General features: G+C 40.0%; 1 protein-coding gene across 1 annotated transcript in view; it reads left to right on the top strand.

Moving 5' to 3' along the window:
* Positions 1–18035, top strand: part of ZNF521 (zinc finger protein 521) — a 211956-nt gene that overhangs the window by 178047 nt on the left and 15874 nt on the right. Inside the window, exons 6-7 of the mRNA XM_082285413.1 lie at positions 4737–4868; positions 7551–7666. Of these exons, the coding sequence (XP_082141539.1) occupies positions 4737–4868; positions 7551–7666 (248 nt within the window). The remainder of the gene's footprint in view (positions 1–4736; positions 4869–7550; positions 7667–18035) is intronic.

Below are 18035 nucleotides of genomic sequence, written 5' to 3'. Positions count from 1 at the left end.
CAATCTCGAGGGTAAATAAGAGAAAGAGTTACTTATAAACTGTTACAAATTGGTACTTGGTAATGGCTGTGGTGTTGATCAGACAATATAAGAGGGCCCCCAGTGGTTACTGACTTAACAGCTGCATGTAAGTCAGCCAGTGAACATTTGCTTGTAGCTGCTCTAGTTTTGTTTTTATTGAAGAGCAAGAAGCATAAACATGGGACACACAGTCTAGAGGCTGCTTAAAGGGTTCCACTTGTTTAAAGAGTATATTGAAATGTCAGGGCCTTCCATGAAATGAACAAGTTGTGCCTTGAGTTGGTGACACAAATTGGGCCAGGTCATCCAAAGCACTGGCTCTAGGGGAGGTGCAAGTGGGAGCATCCTGCCTGCTGTACAAGTTGCTCAGTAACTCTGCAGTATATGAGTAGCCAATACAATGACAGAGGATCCCCAAATATGAGAATATGCTCGGCATGAAGACTGATTATATTTGGTTTTATAGCTGGTTTTCAAGTTAGTTGCTGAGGTAATGGGCTGCACCTCAATTAAAATCTACCTGCCTGCATTGAAACATTTAATATTTGTGTAAATATTAAACATTTATATGAATATTAAATGCATTTATTTGGAATTGATTCATGTTTACATTTTCCCACTATCTGAATAAAGATTGCAAATGGAAAGTAATTTACTTATGCAGAAATTCTGCATGCATCAAACTCATTTGACTGCCAGCAGTGGGTAAACCATCCCCATCCATCTTGCAAGGTCTTAATCATGTCCAAGCTCATATCCCAGCCATGTAAGGGCAACAGTAAGCACCAGTTCTGTGCTGTACAGTGGGTACTTTGTTCTTGCCTTCCTCATGGTGTTGTTGGGCCCATAATGTGAAGGACGTGCTGACTTGTTTTACGATGTACCACACCAGGGAATGCAGTGCATAGTTTTCTGTTAGATTTGGAAAAGTGCAGGCTTTATATTGAAGGTTCATTTCTTTTTCATCCTTCAGCTAACTCATTTGCACTGTAATGTACTTTCCTATTCCTCCTCCTGATACTTGCAGCTTTTATACTATTTTGCAAGCCATATTTTTAGTCTTATCCATACAGCAGTTGTCTAAAATTCCATAGCATTGCTTATTTCTTACCTATAACTCTTAATAAAAAATAAGGCTGTGCCAACCTATTATATCCTTAATAGAATATTCTAATGGTTATTAAATCAATTGACTCTGAATCTCACTTTAATAAATGAGTCAGACAGTATTTTCCAATTACTGTCAGCCGCCACCTTTCCAAAGAGCAGATTATTTTGATTGAATTTTTTAAAGCTGCTCAGCACTTTTTTTTTTTTTTTTTTTTTTTTTTTTTTTTTGCCTGAGTAAGAGCAAAGAGCAGCAGCTCTGTTCTGCAGGGAAGGAGAGCCCTTTGGACTGTATCTGACACTCCATTCCATTTCAGATTTAACCCAAATGGAAACTGAAAATGTGACATTTCACTGTCCCTTTATTTATTAATGATATCATATTTTGCACTTCATAGCACCCTATCAAATTGTTTGCTAAACGTGGAGATCTAGACAGAGGCCACTGTGTAAACAGAGCCTTTTGCATCTTCTTTCCACATCTGGCACCTTTTCAAGATTTGCCACACCCTGTCTTTTCCATGCCAGTGGGAGAGAAGAGACTGGCCATGCTTTTAAATTGTCTATGGAGAGCTGAGAACAGAGACAGAGCCTTGTTCCCTCATTCTTCCACAATGCTGTGTGATCCAGGCAAGTTGTGTGTCAAGAAATATAATCTTATACCTTTTCAAAGGCAGATAGCAGTGATTCTGGGTCTTCTGAGTATGGTAGATAGTCCTGGACTCTTCTCCAGCTCCTGTCTTGGTTGTATTAAAAGTCTTAAGGGATACTAATTAGGTCAGCCAGTTAAAGTAGAAATTGAAAATTAGCACCTCTTCTTTAAGGATGGGTAGTCTGAGAAACACAGGCCACACTGTCATGCCCAAGGTGATAAGAATATGTCAGTGCTGGAGTGTGGAATGGAAGCCAGCACTCCTGACTCTTCTGCCAAGACTGTACCCTTAGCTGTGTTCCTTAAATTTAAATCATGCTGGTCTCACATTCTTGAATTCAAGGACTGAAATCTTGCCCTCTATTCCAAGGACATAACAGGGCAGGTGATGTGCACAAAATGGGTGAAAAAATATGTGAAGGGAGGGGTTTATAACTCGCTAACGACTTAGGAAAAATATTTTTCTGTTAGTTATACAAATGTAGTCTTATTTTAAATACAGTCTTTAGAACTTGGAGACTAAAAACATTTTATTTTTAAGAGAAAGCTTAGATTCTGCACAAATTGGTGTCTCTTGCCTGGGGAAGTTTCCTATCTGCCCCAGGCGAGTGGGTGAGGGGATTTTTCAAACCCTGTTTATAAGCCTTTAGGAAAATCATATTTGCAACATAGAATAATCAAAGTGGTTTTGATGTTTGTGACCAGGAGATCACCTTGGATCTGAGTACTATGTGAAATACAATAAGGGTCACATTTAATGGGTTTCAGTTCTTGTTGAACAAGTACAATTTCTGTGTAATTAAAATCAGTTTTGCTTAGGCATCAGGAGTGCACGGCTTTCTTCCTACTTTTTCCTTCATCAACTAAGGTAATGAAAAGACAAAAAAAAGCCTTCTCTGTCTTTGTAGCTTCATATAAAAATATTTCTTTTTTGGAAGTCTTTCTTCCTTAGAATGTTTGAAGAACTCCCCGTTCAGTGTTCCCATGCTCAAGAATGATTAGCATGGTTCATTTACACTTTGCCAACAGTAACTCTGTGATTTGAGAATTGTCATCGATTATCTTCACCTTGACTTGTGGAAGATCCTGAGATGGAGCTCCCTTTGTCCTAATTGCTTTGACTGTGTGTATCAGCACAAACAGTTTGATGGAGAAACTTCACCCTGCAGGTTTCCTAAGTTGTAACTGCCCTTTGTGGGGAACTTGCACCATCTCCAGAACTGTCTGTTCAGTAATGACCATGGCAAGGATATGCATATAACAGAAATATTGTCTGTCAGTCTGTACAGTCCTCAAGCTCTGCAGCTTGTAGAGGTAGTCAGCAACATTAAACACTGCTTTCAGGAAGGATTGGTAGACGAGAAAAGGAAGTTTGCAGTTTGCTGTGTCTGCATGGGAGTGATGTCACTTTGTGTAAACCTTTGTCTTTTTTGGGTTTCATCTGTCCCTTCTTATTGTGAAGAGCTCTGACACCTCATAGAAATCACACAATGGTAATTTTCAGTAGTCCCACCTGCAGAATGGCCACCACCACTTGGCTTAGCTCACACTGTCTAAAGCCCACTAATTACCCCCCTTTTGCAAAAGATGCCATGACTTACACAAAGGCTAAATTTAGCTTTTGAACTACCGAGAAGTGAAAGCTGGGGGCTACACTGACATTTTTTTTCAATTCTGATAAGTCACTAAGGGCCATTTGGGGCCAGAATGTGGCCCCACTCAGCTGCAGGAGCACTGCGTCATGTTCTCTTTACACTAGTGGGAAGGGTTGTTGTGTGGGATGCAAAACATGGGCCGTGCTCTCGCCGTCCTTTGCAAATGCCCGTCACCACAGTCACTGATCATCGCTGCAGGCAGCGCTGTGTCCGGCGGGAGGCTGGCAGCCTGGCATTTAGGTGTTCAGCGTGGGCAGGGCGCTCTCCTAAATCACTCCTTCCCAACTGAGAAATGGCAGGGAGCTGTGCCAGTCATCAAGCACTTCATTCCCACTTGTTTTTTAATAATCAGATAGAGTATTTACCTGCGAGATCAATGCTACTCGTGTAGCACACCAGTGACATACAGAAGGACCTTTTCTAAGCGGCGCTGTGGGAATTGAGGCCTCTGCAGCAGGGCTGGAAGCCACTTCTTACCTAGCAACTGTTTCTAAGTAGGACAGCCGCTGACTGCCCTCATGGCAGAGTGGATGAATCCTGCAGCACCCTCAGGAAGGGAACCTGGTGCCAGGCACCAGCCGGCCTTGGAGGACAATGGGAGGAAGCAGAGGAACAAGCGGCAGGGAGCGGGAAGGGTTTTAAAGCCACAGGACGTGGACGGGAAAGCTGCGTCAGAAGGCACATGGGGACTTTTCTGGGCTGTTCAGAGGAGAAATGCAAATAAAGAGGGAAAAAAATCCAGGATTGTCAGAAAGGAAGTTTTGAAATCCTGCAGCTTGCAAAAGGTTTCATGTATGCCCACAGGACTGGGAATGTGGAGCAGGAGTGATGTGAGGGTATAAACTACCCACCCTTCTCACTCTGGTTACAAGAAACTCCACCTCAGCCAGAGTGCCAAAAACTGCATTCACAGTTCTTACCCGTGGTAGACAGGATAATGTGTGATCAGCATTGAATTCCTCGCGTGCTGTTTTGCAAATGTACTTGGTTGTGACTGGGTGTCTCTGCTAAGAAATGATGTTTCAGGTCATAGTCATCATTTCCTACTGAAGGCTAATGCTCTGCAGTCCTGTTTGGTGCTAAGTGCAAGTGGAAAAATCTGTGTTCTTAATGCCCAGTCAAGTTCTGTATATTCTGAAACATTCTGGCTAAGAGAACACTTCAGCCGTTGTAGGTGCTGAGGGGCATCCATTTTCCTGAGCTTAGGGAAAGAAAAAGCTGCTCTAGTTCACAGATTGTGTTGGACTTTCTCTTTGTAAGGGCTGTGGTGAATTTCACTTTTCCTTTGATTTCTCCTGCAGATGAAGGATTGAACCATGAATGCAAACTCTGCAATCAGACATTCGACTCTCCTGCCAAACTTCAGTGCCACCTGATAGAGCACAGCTTTGAAGGCATGGGGGGCACCTTCAAATGTCCGGTGTGCTTTACAGGTAGGAGCCCATCACTGGTTGTCCCAGCCATGCCCTTAGCTTGACCTTGCAGAACTTCCTGAAAAAATGTGTCATGTGCTGGCTTTAGGTCTGTTTTAGGAGGGAACATTACATTTCGCTCATTAGTAATATTGATTAGAAATCGTTTAGAAAGCTGAGCTCCTTGGAAGGTCAGTCATCCATCTGTAAGGGGTGCATTTCAAGCTCTTCTTTCGGAAGTTTGAGATTTTTATAATTACAGAAGTGATAGTCTGTTACCTTCCACAGTATCACATTCATTACTTCCATGTTTCAAACTTGCCGAGGTTAAAACTGTCCATAAATTTGTGGTTTAAAGCTACAGATGTTTCCTCTAAACCAATAAAACTCAGAGCAGAATTTGGCCCCAGTTCCCAGGCATAGCCTGTGCAGCAGCATTCTCCTCTGATGGGGTAAGAAAGCCCACATGCATGTGTTTGTTGGCTTGTGGTGAGAAGAAACACCCTTGTAATGTGCTTTAGAAAGCAAACCATGCTGTCTTGCCACAAGTCAAGTTCTGCTCTCCCCTGATACAAGTCCAAGTGTGGAATAATCCCCCCTGAGTCAGTGGTGTTATTCACTAGTAAAACCCAAGTGAGAAAATAACTTGACCCAGTAGGGCTAAGCACTGCAGTGTTTGGGCCATAATGAAGAACAGAAAAATGCTGTTGTTGGAAATGAAAACACATTAAAAGGATGCCTACTGAGTTGTTGTGAGTTTTTTTAAGGACTTCTTAACAGAATATTTCATAAAATGATAACCTAAAACATGAATGTTAATATATAGCTTGCATTCCCAATTTTGCTTTAAAAGATGAAAATCAAAGATAATCACAAACATGACAAAACACACTTTAGGTATTGACACATCAATGGCATGCTGATTCTGGAATCCATTCAAGGTTTCTGTTTTCCATTAATGGAAGTGAAGGATTTTCATTGATAAGCAAATAGACCCTTTAATACCTTCATTTTACTTCTCTTTGTTTGGCAGCTCCATGCCCAGTAAAACCTAAGCGAGTGTTACAGAGGAAAATTAAATTTGGATTTTTCGTCTTTCAGATACAGTGGCTGGTTATGATTATTACCTCAATGTGTTCAGGTTTTACACATTTCTGTGGGTTATAAAATTAAAAAAAGACATAGTTCATCTTCACTGCACAGCTTGTCTGAGCATGGATAGTACCACCACAAACAATTTGTCTGTAAAGTGTCTGTGTTCAATAATTCTTTCAGTTAGGCATTTCTTCAAGTTTTTACTTTTATTACTGATTCTACTAATTTTTTTCATTGTTTTTGTTTACACATTGTGGTGTGATCTTTTTTTAGTGTAATGTCATGGGTCTTCAGTTTCCAAGTTTGGGGTGTTGTAAATACAACGTGAGAACTTGCATATATAAAGAGTACCCACTGTGGGTTCTCCATGTGACCAAGATCCCTGATAAAACTAATCCTTCAATTTCTGAGCCAGTAACCTTGTAAAATGTGTTAAAGAGTATAGAGATAAGTCGATTCCAATCTGTGTGAAATACTTCTTGCTTTTTGCTGATGGGATAAATAGACAGTGAGCATTAATCACAAACAATGATGGTTTATTAGCAATATGCCATTAAAATTATTTCAGCACATCTTGCTAGAATATTAACAAGAAGTAAAAATCACCAAAATAAGTTTTATATGGAAAATGGAATCCGATCTTTTTATTTTCCAGGGTAATGAGAAATGTGATTAAAATGTATGACTCAGAAGAACAATATTCTGATGTTTTTTGTTGCCTTGCAATTAGAATAATTTTAATGATTAGAAGTGGAGTCAAAGTCAAATGCCAGCATCTTTAATAAATCCTTTCCCTGCCTATACAGATTAATATTGTAGATGCAAACTTTTTTAGGTCACAGTGCACCAGGCATCCATCAGAAGTCAGTGCTGCCAACCCAAACACTGCCTCTGGCATATACAATTTAATTATTAATAGTATGTCTCCTAGGTAAACTGTTACACAGTCTTAGGGCCTTGTTTTGTAGTCATTAAAATTGAACATGTTTATATTATTGAAACCCTTGCATTCAGTGTGTAGGCAGAGTTGATCTTAAAGTATCCAAAGAGAATTTACCTGCAGTTCTGTTTCACATTTATAGACATTGCCCCGGTATAGCTGTGGGATATAATTTTTTGCATTAACACATTTAAATACAGAGCTGTTTGTTATATTTAACTGTAGGCACATAGAGTAAACAGGACTTTGGCATCTGTGCTTTTCAAACCTGTTGGTTGCTAGGAAATAAGTTTTGTATGTGTTCAATCAAAGTGCAGTAAGCATGAAGAAATAATTCTGAATAGGAAATGGCATTTTTAGATACTTTATACTCAAAATCTTCATCAGTTGTCCTGATAGGGTCATCTTTTTTTCTTTGCCAATTGTTGGGATTTTTTTCCTTACACCAGGGATCTGTTTCAATCCATTTGTTTTAGAAGAAGCATCACACTTTGTAGATAAATGTCATTCATTGGTACCCATTATAGCAGCAGTATAAGGTAAAATCCGACTGCACTACCTAATTTTAGGTCTTGAAATTTCTCAGTGTTATTGGAAGATTGTTTATAAAAAGCTCTTCACTTACGATAAGAAAGAATGAAAAGCTTGTTGTTTGTCTATTATTTCAGTGTTTGTCCAAGCAAACAAGTTGCAGCAGCATATTTTCTCAGCCCACGGACAAGAGGACAAGATCTATGACTGCACACAGTGTCCACAGAAGTTCTTCTTCCAAACAGAGCTGCAGGTACCACACTTGTTACCTGGGGTTTATAATAGCATTATGTATTTGATAGCTGAGTTCGAAGCTGTACTTGCCATGACCTCCTCTGATACTTGCTTATCATCAGGATGGGAATTAGAGAAGGACAAGAGAAATTGCAGGTGATTCGACCCATGCTGCTTCAAAAGGTGCTGGCAGAAAGCCACCTGGTACAGAGCTGAATTTCAGGATTCTTGCGCTGTAGGTTGTTGCAGCTCAAGGTATTCTCTAGAAGAGAGAAATGGGCATCCTATTTTTCTGCTTGATAGCCATAAAACATTTAGTAAAGCAGTGAAACGGAAAATAAATGTATTCTTTTGTCTTTAAATGTGAAAAACTATGAAGTAGGAGTGTAGTGATGGCAGAGAGGGGAAGTAGGCAGAATTTCAGAATTTCTCTTTTGACTTGGTGGGAAATAAAAATAGAGTCAAATGAATGGTATACTGTCTTTTTGTGGGCCATTCTCAGATCTGTAACAATACTATTTATTAATGGTAAACAAAAGGAAAGAGAAAGAAAGAAAGAAAGAAAGAAAGAAAGAAAGAAAGAAAGAAAGAAAGAAAGAAAGAAAGAAAGAAAGAAAGAAAGAAAGAAAGAAAGAAAGAAAGAAAGAAAGAAAGAAAGAAAGAAAGAAAGAAAGAAAGAAAGAAAGAAAGAAAGAAAGAAAGAAAGAAAGAAAGAAAGAAAGAAAGAAAGAAAGAAAGAAAGAAAGAAAGAAAGAAAGAAAGAAAGAAAGAAAGATGGATGTTGAACAAGATATGAAAACAGTTTTGGATGAAGGCATAATTTACTATATGTTAACATTCTCCACTGTGTGGCTCACAGTGAGAAGTGGTGCTGTCTTATTCCTGATATACTGTTACACTTTGAGACAACTGCAGAAGACTTTCTAAATTGTTTTAGTTCCTATTGAAGTACTAAGTTCGGTTGACAGAGGAAAAATTTTAAGTATTAGGATTTTTTTTTTTTGTCTAAATACTTTCTGAGCTTTTTTGCAAAGTGTTTCCAACAGGTGAAACTGTTTTTTCAGGGAAAAAAAAAAGTATTTTTGACTAACTGATTTACACGAATTATGTTGTTCATCTCTGATAATAGAAATGAGGGAGTAGGGAGAAGCAGAAACACCAGCAGTTCCCGGAAAGAGAAAGGAGACATTGTTAGGGAAGAAAGATCAAAAAGAAAGAAAGAAAACCAGGAAGGGAGAAAGAGCAGGTATGCAAAAGACAGTTATGAAAAGAAAGAAACAGAAACAAAAGGTGGATTTTAAAAAGCAGAATAGGTAACTGAATTATGAAGATGCAAAGCACACAGAGTGTAGCTATGATGTGTACAATCACCTCCTTACAAGTCTATCCCACCTAAAATACACTTTCATTTCAAAATGCATGGGCTCCCAAGTAGCTGGCTTCGTTTTTTTATTGTAATAAACAAACCACATGTTTTTCCACTCAAAAGTTATTCCTACCCAAGACTTAGGAAAAGATACTGCTCTTTCCATCTAAGCCTCATTCACTGAAACTTCAACATTACTGAAGCACCTGGATTTCTAGTGAAGGGAACAAAAGGGTGTTGCTACAGAGAGAAATTCTGCTCTACATAGGCTGGATGACAGTGTGTTGGTAGTTGCATGCTGCAGAAGGCTCTTAATAGACCCCCATCTCCACATCCTTAGTGACAGTCTCTCTCTGGCTTATCTACACTTGCAAAAAGGAAGAGGTATTAATTTACTTATACACTTAATTCATTCTGTTCATTGTTCTTTTTATTAACTTGGATAGCCCCACCTCAGTAAAGAATGCATTATGTTTAAAAAAAAAGGCAGTGCCATCATGCCATATCCATTTATTTGCTGGGATCACTGTCTTTCTGCTCTTACCTCCAGTTACTTACCCAGGCTGGTGAAAGGGCAGCAAGGCACTTAGGCAGAGCAGTAGGGTCTGCTTTTGCTGAAAATACATCGATCTCCAGCCCACTCTCATTTAAAACCTATTCCAGGAGGCATTGCTTTGTTCAGGCTATCTACCACCTGAAGCAGTGGAATCTTTGTCAACTGTCCTCCAGGTTATGCTTCTCTATCTGTTCACATTACCGTGGTTTGTGCTGGCGCTTGCAGCATAGCTGTATGTTTATTCTAGCAAGAGCAGCTCCTTACTTTTTAAATTGAATATGCATCTAACATTCTTCTTCCATGCACAGGACATGCTGATCATGTCAGATTAGAAGGCAGGGTCAGCACTCCATGGTTGTAGGGCAGGCAGAGTGGGAACATGAACAAGGTAGAGCAGGGCAGAGCGCAATAGCACAGAAGTCCTATCCACATGTATGGTCCAGCTGATAATTAAAGGGAATGAATTCAAGCATACAGAAAATATAGGCATTATAATGGTGCTTAACTTGGTGTTTGGCCCTGTGTGATTCTTCACTTAGCATTTTCTGGCTCCTGTTCAGAAAGGGTAGCCTATAGGAACATAAGAATCCCTTCATACTATGTTCATCTCACCTTCTCAATGCAAAAATCAAGTAGGACTCTCTTTAGAAGTTTCCATTATTTCACTCCAGATGCTTTCCGGGAATGCAGCACAATCCCACGGGACCACATTCCGGTGAGAACAAATGACCAGTCCTGAAAATCAAACCTTCAATGTATTGCTCAACCTTCAAGTTGAAATAATGAAATTTTACAGGAATCTGCTCTTTGTTTTAAGATCCTTTTGACACTTCCTTTGTGCTCTGTACACTTCCTTTAAATGCCTTTGTGCTCAATAGCTATAGAACCAGCTTTAAACTTTTTAGATACTACCTGCATATGGAGGAAGCAAATGGAAACCTTCTGTAACAGTTAGAAGTTTATGCTTTAAGAGTGTTCCAAGTTGTGAATTTTCATACTTACATGTTTAAAAGGCTATATGGTGTATTTATACCTCTGAAATGGAGTTGAAAAGGCTTGTCCCTAAAAATGTTTATTCTTTAGCATAGAAAGCTTTTAATAAGACATACTTAACACAATAAGGGCTTTTCAGAAATAGTCTTCTACAATCTCTAAGTATCAGATAAGGAAGCTGAAAGGTAGATGCATTTATAGAGTGCCTAGATTTCCCCCCAAAGATGAAAATCTTCTAATTGAACATCTGGACCATTCATTTCTCTGTAGAAGGTGGACATAACTAAAACAGTGTTCTCCATCCATTATCCATAATACTGAATTTTTAATTGACAAGGAAGTAAAGAAACTTATCACTAGTTTATTATTGAATTTTCATTAAATTATGATAAAGGAATTTGTACCTATTAAGATTTCTTTTTCCTGCCCGCATGCTATTTCCAGTGCTTGCTTCTTTTTGCCTTAGTCTTATTGGACATAGGCTTAGATGTTTGCTCTGGTGTTTGTGCTTCTCTTGTCTCTGATGAGGAGTAACCATTTCTTTCTTATTTCCAGTCCTAGTATTAATTCCATAGGATCAGAATTATTTGTGTTGGAAGGGACATTAAAGATCATCTAGTTCCAACCCCCTGCCGTGGGCAGGGACACCTTCCACAAGACCAGGTTGCTCAGAGCCCCATCCAACCTGGCCTTGAACACATCCAGGGAGGCAACATATTGTGGTGTTTGTGGGGAGGAATAGGAGGAATAAGGTAGCCTTGTGGGGTGTTACTCAGAGTAAATGAATGAATTTGCTTTACTTTTATGCAGATGTTGCTGGATTAGAGAGGTACTGATATCCAATAGAACTGATGAATAATTGTACATTTTTTCTCAGTGTTTTATCAATGATGATAGCTAGTTTTCAATATGATGATAGCCAAGATCTCAGCACCATTTTGCCCAATACAAAAATGATATGTCTTTTTGGTGAATTAGGACATTTCCTTAACATCTTGTGACTAATAATTAGTTGCCCCTGGGGTAGTTAAGTGCCCCCACTTTACAAACATGAAAACTAGAGCAAGAAATAATTGGATCAGCAGTTGCTTCTCATCCTGTTCAAAAGGGACCTGGCCTCAGTGATTCACGCCCTTGCTGCTTCCCATCTGGACTCCATCAGCGCAGAATACCTGGGCATGAAGCCATCAGCCTGTAGGACGTTCCAGCTAATACAGAGAGCTGCAGCACTGGCCCTCAGTAGCAAAGGAGACCAGGAGCGTATTCAATCAGCTCTCTTGCTGTCTATACTGCCTTCCTACATGTTTGTCCAGTTGTGTTCTAAGACTCAGTCCCTAATTTTCTTGGTGGACTGGGTCAAGCACATCTCAGAGATGACCTGAGAAGGTCTTCCCATTTTGTAACAATGTGGTAGCTGACAAAGTTCTGCTTTGTGAGTTTTCTATCAAAGAGCTGAAGCTTTTTTGCTCAGGAGCTAGAACTTCCTCACAGACTGGCCTGTGAGAGCATGGAACAAACTTCCACAGCAGTTAAGTATTACAATGGATGTCCTCAACTTACGCTTGTAAGAGCAGGGGGCACCTAGGTGTGCCAAAGGCTCCCTTCTCCCATATAAACGTACACCTGTATGTAGATTTCTAAACCTTCCTCAAAATCCCAACCCACAGCAACAGAGCTCTACCAAAACAAAATACACAGTTCTTTCTCCAGGGAAAGGATGAAAGAAAGAATGAAGCACTCATAGCAGATGTTACTTATGTCGCTTCAAACAGCAGGTGAACATTCTTAGCTCCCAGTACAAGCCACTGAAACAAAGCAGGACAGAGGCAGCATAGAAGAGTCTGTGGAAGTTTTACGTAGCTTAATGTGAGTCCTTCTCTGGATTTCCAGTTTTAACATTTTCTTGTTCCAAGGTTAGCACTGTTGAAACTAATCTTCTAGTTTCTTCCGCACTTCTTTAAGGGTTAAACTTTCCAAAGACCTCAGTATTGAAAAATGCTCCCAAAAACTCAACATTTTAAAACAGCCTTTAAAATACCCTTGACCTGAGCTGGAGCAGAACTAAGCAAGCTCTAGGCTATTTCAAGAACTAAAGGCTTGACTGAGACCTTTAGTGGAGACAGTGGCAGAGCTGGGATTCAAACACTACGTTCTCTCATTTGGGGGTCAGCTAGAGAAAACTGCTAATTAACCTGGGCTGGGGTTGTCTCCTTGTGGCAGAGGCCTTCTGGGGCCAGCTGGGAAAGAGATTGGTGTAGGAATAGCATCAGCCATAGCAGCAGTGGCACAGCTACCTCCATGTAGGATTGTTTTGCCAAGGCCCCCACAGTAGTTGAGTCTGTGTACCATGTAGGTCCCAACAGCGAGCCTTCCATGGCAACGGGGGAGACTGTGAATAATTTATACTCTTTACACAAAAACAGGCACAAAACTTTCAAACCTGCAGGATGTTTTCTTCACAAAGAAAAGGCCTCAAAACATTTTTTAAAGTGAAATTGGAGATTAGTTTTGGCATTTCTAGGTCCCCAAGCTCTTAGGGTGAGGAGTGGAACATAGATGCTGGCTTTTTAGGCCCCAAAGGCCAGGAGCCAGCAGGGAATAACTTTGTCAGCTCTTCTTAAAAAGAAGCCTACCTGGAATCCAATTAACAGTTGAAGCTTTAGGCCAACATTTTCAAACTCAGTGGCCTATTTCTGAGAGGACGGTGAGCACCTTCAGCTGCAGATAAGGCCAGGGCAAGATGCTGGTGCTGAGTACAACAGGAAAACAGGTCATACATGCCTGAAGTTAGGAACCTTGATAAAAGCATAGGTGCTGAGCAGCCATAGACTCATTTAAAGTTTCAACAAAACACTTCTGATGACTAAATACAGGCGTCACATTCATTAATGTTGGCCCTAGTCCTTAGCAGGCAGTCAGGTTGCTTTTTTCAGAGCAAATGCCTACGAGTCAGGAGAGCTGGATTCATTTGTAAGGTCAGGTACTTGCTCCACACAGCCATGCACGCTCTCCATCTTGTGAGTGAGGATGATGATAATAATATGTGTTCCAGAGATACTAGGATTGTAATCAATGTTTGTGTTTTAGGGGACTAGACAGAGCTGCATGCACTGCAAGTTTGAGTTCTTTTTTTCCTGAGCCCTTACTGTGCATTCTGTTTCAGATAGGTACGTGTGCACCAGTATGTGGATTGAGTATCTTTCCATGTCTTTCAAGACTTAAAGAATTCAGGCTTGTGTTCCTGAGATTTGAGACTTTTTTTCCCTAGAAGGGAGAATTATTTTCTTTGCAAATTTTCTCAGAAAAGCAATCAAGAGAAGCACAGTTGAGGCATTCATGCATTAGCTCTTTAAGGACATACCTTCAAAGTGTTTCCCCTGCAAGTCTTTTGCTTCAATGTCAAACAAAGTTTAAATACAAAAAGAAATACTTTGAATTTCCTTCCACTGCCCCTTCCCTCCTGGGGATTGAGGGGTATTATGGACACATTAGGTTTTCATGCAGTAATTCTTTTCTAAATACGAAATTTCCAGGTTTGGAGCTTGTGAGTTCACCCGCCTTTGATTGGCCTATTCAAATGTAAACACTCCCTGTGGGTACTTCATTAGTTCATGAATATTTATAGGACATTGCAAAGCCCACCAAGCCAAGAGTGTCAGAATTTTTCAGGGACCATTTTGATTGCACTTAATAGTGCTTGTCAAAGATGAGCTTAATATTAATGTGTCTTATTTGTCTCCACATACTTCATATATGTGTAACTCTACATAACAGTCAGCCTGTGAAATTTTCTGCACTTTTTCCTGTAAATAAGCTGGAAACAATATGTTCACAACATCCCTTATACATTCCCAGCAAGAACATTCCTTAAATTTCTGGAACAATTGAATTACAATTATGGGTTTGTTTTTTCAGATGCTTGAGTGATATTATTGATGAAAATACAGAATTAATTGGCAAAGACAGTATAGCCATTAAGTGATGGATATTACATTTAAATACACATTTTAATCTTGAAAAGAAATCCATACTTAAGGAACAATAAAATGGTGAAGAACTGAAAAGTAAATATACTGTCCTAAGTACTGAATGACACTCATGAAGTACCTATTCAAAAATTAGCAAAAATTTATATTCCTTCTAGGGGATAGAGTCGTACCCAAAAGTGTGTGTGCTTGAATATATGTCCCCATTTTGCCAACTTCTTCCTGCTTATACTCTTGTATGGCAGGATTCTTTTTGTAAAAGAAAAGTACCTATTAAAATAAATCTCATGCATCTCTTCTCCAAATTGACTCATATGGTCTATATTAAATAGATTCTGCAATATCAGGTAATAAAGTGCAGTTTGTAATCCTTATGACATACAAAAATGTTAAATAACATTCATCATCTCCAGTCTGAAAGCACCAAGTGTTGACTCTGAAACGTATCCATGATGTTACATGTCAACATTAAAATCATAATTTCTGATTTTTTTTAGCAAATGGAACAATGAGGTGTGTGAGATTTCAGCCTAAAGAAGCAAATCAAAAGTTGCTGCAGAAAGGAAAAGGCAAAGAAAGGCAGAAGAATAAGGGAACAAAAAGCAGAGGAGTAGAAGAGAAGCAGAAAGGAGATTATGGGACAAAGAAAGAAACAAGACAGAAATAATAGTGCTTGGGAAGGCAAACATTATTTCTTCTGAGTGATGCTGATAATAATGATAAGACACTTGTAAAAATAAATCATGGTAATAATAAGAGGAAGTTCAGTTATTACATAAAGGGCAATTTCTACCCTCCGTCCTTATGGAAACCTCAGTGAACATCAGGGAGTCCTGTCATACATAGACTGAGGGCAGGGAAAGCAGTAAATGTATTCCCTGACCCACAGATAATCATTAGAAATGGAATTCTGGCCTTTGCAGAAAATGAGGTTTTATCATCTGTGCCCTGAATGTTTCAGCCTGCACCTTGCCATTAGTCAGATCAGTTGGCACATACACCTGGAGTAAGCAGAAGAAATAAGCACTCTGTTTGCATATGAATATTTTCCCTGGTAGATCAGCTCAGTTCTCTTAATTGTCCATCCATTAATTTCTTGCTAATGTAGTTGATATCGATGACTGATTTTCTGTGCTAAACAGGAAGCACCACTTCTTCATTCTAGGACGCATTCCTTCCTACAACTGCCCTGCTGTTAGCTACCAGTAGCTGCCATTATATTATCTTTCATCTGGCCCAGAGCTGACAACAGATGGCCATCTCCGGGACTGCCATCAGTGTGACTTTATGAAGCATCCAGCTATGGTGTATTGAGGAGCTTCATGGCCAGTTCTGCGAATCTGATTTCCCTTCCCCCTACCCCGCTGCTGGCCCCCCTCACTCCATCTCCATGAATAAGCTCCTTAATCCTGGCTCCACTCTCCACTGGTCCTGTCATTTCCCAACGAGCGATGGCACACAGTTATCACTGGAAGTTTGCAGCTCAAGGTCTGCCCCCTCTTCCCTCTGCAGCACTGGCACAAGGTTGTCTTTGCTCCCAGCATCCTCACCCCTCCATGCTTTGTACCAAAGCATAGGTACAGGGGTTTGGTACCAGCAAAACTCCTAGCTCGTAAAATCTGTAGTTCAAACCCTACCTTCTTCCACCACAGAGCACCTCCTCAAGCTGCAGGGATTTTTTTTTTTTTTTTTTTTTTTAATTCCACAAGACATGCTGCCAAACAAGCATTGAGTATATTAAGTGTGAAAGAAGCTAAAATATCGATCAGAGACCTAAAGTGGAGAAAAGTGTAAAATTCACAAGCATCCTGATTCCATTGACATGTTAGATCATTTGGAAAAGCTCTTTCAGCTGTGTGGCTGCTGTGCATTTTGGAGAAAGATATATTGCTTGCTCTTGACAGAGTTTTCTAAAGCAAGGTACCTCCAGAGCCAACCCGTATTTTACGAGAAATTCACATTTGTGTCCTTTATTGTGATATTTGCAGCAAGTCTACAGCTAGTGAGAGTCTCTGCCCTCAAGCTATTAAGGAGTAAGGCTCCATTGTTGGAGAGAGAGCAGCCGTCTGTGAAAGACTGAGATGTGGTAGGCAAGATGAATACTGCTTAAAAGCAATGCTTGCCATGCTGTCATTTAGAACAGGAACACTGAGGATTTAAACGAAAGTGAAAGGCATGGTAAATGAATCCTTTAAAACTGGTCAAATTTTCAGCTGCCAAAAATAACAAGTTTTCTCCATTGATAGGTTCATTGAGTAGGAGGAAAGTTGGGAGGGGATGAATTCCCCTAGGGAGGAGGTGCAGATAGTTTGGGAAAACAAGGTGTGGTCAGTGATTCATAAAGAGACACTCCAGTAAACAGCAAACTTGGCTCAAAAGTGGTAGCTTTTTTTTTTCCTTTTTTTCTTTTTCTTTTTTTTTACATTGTTTTTGCCTTTTGATTTTTTTTTCTGTTGGGGGCAGGGTGAGAGCATCATTGGGCCTCTCCAATGTAAACATGAGTGAAAAGACTCTGGTGCAGAATGGCTACACAACTGGAAGTGTATGTTGCAAAAAAAACATGTATGTCCCCCAGGCAGAAAGAACAGCTTTTAGGTTTAGCTTTTCTACCTGTTACTGGGATTGGTTTCACCATGCTTTGATCAAACCGAGCCTGAAACATTTTGGATGGGAAAAGAGTGGATTTTTGCAGGCTCTTGTGATTTTTTTTTTAAGTTGAGCTTCCTTTGTGTTCAAAGCTGAAATTGAGTGTCCTCCACCCTGTTAACAAAGGAAGAGAGAAAGAGATGATTCAGTTCTCACGAACCAATACTGCTGAGCTACACACGTTCCTACATGCGGCTTTAGTTGTTTTTCTGTGTTTTTATAGTCTCATTTTGCGGGAGAGTCGCTAGGCACAGTCACAGATCATGGGTGTGTGAGCTTGCTCGGGGACACTCTGTGTCAGTGAATACTCTGCCTCCCCCCACACTTCCTGTGTGTAGATGTGTGCTGTGTAAGATAAAGAACCTCTGATATTGTTAAATATTAGTGGTGCATTTTGCTTTGCTTTGCATTTGTAAAGGTGAAAGGTGATTGTGCAGGAAAATGGAACAGTATATTTACTGTGAGACAGGCACTAAGAACTCACTCCCATGCTCAGTTATAATTCATGACTGTACTGGTGGGAAGCCCTTATCCCTCTGTGGAGTTAATGCATCTCTACTGTAACCTGCTGAGAGCACCCTGTGTCCCCTCCCACCATCTGTGCATTCACTTGCGTGCTTTCTCTCTCCCCCTCTACTGTGAGATCTCTTGGTGTTAAAACTGTCAGACTACCAGTGCCTGGTGAAGGTGGTTTTATGATGTGTATTAATGTTGAATTGTCATTTAAGGGTGAGGAGGCAGGTAAAGGATATGTTACCATTTGTTTTAAGCTCTTGTTAGAAAATGCTGGGGAGCAAATAGACAGAAAGGTAGATTTGTTGCTTCAAACAGCAAACAGCTT

Source organism: Coloeus monedula, assembly GCF_965178545.1.
Source record: "Coloeus monedula genome assembly, chromosome: 1".
In the NCBI taxonomy this organism is placed as follows: domain Eukaryota; kingdom Metazoa; phylum Chordata; class Aves; order Passeriformes; family Corvidae; genus Coloeus; species Coloeus monedula.
This window is presented reverse-complemented; position numbering and strand designations above follow the sequence as displayed.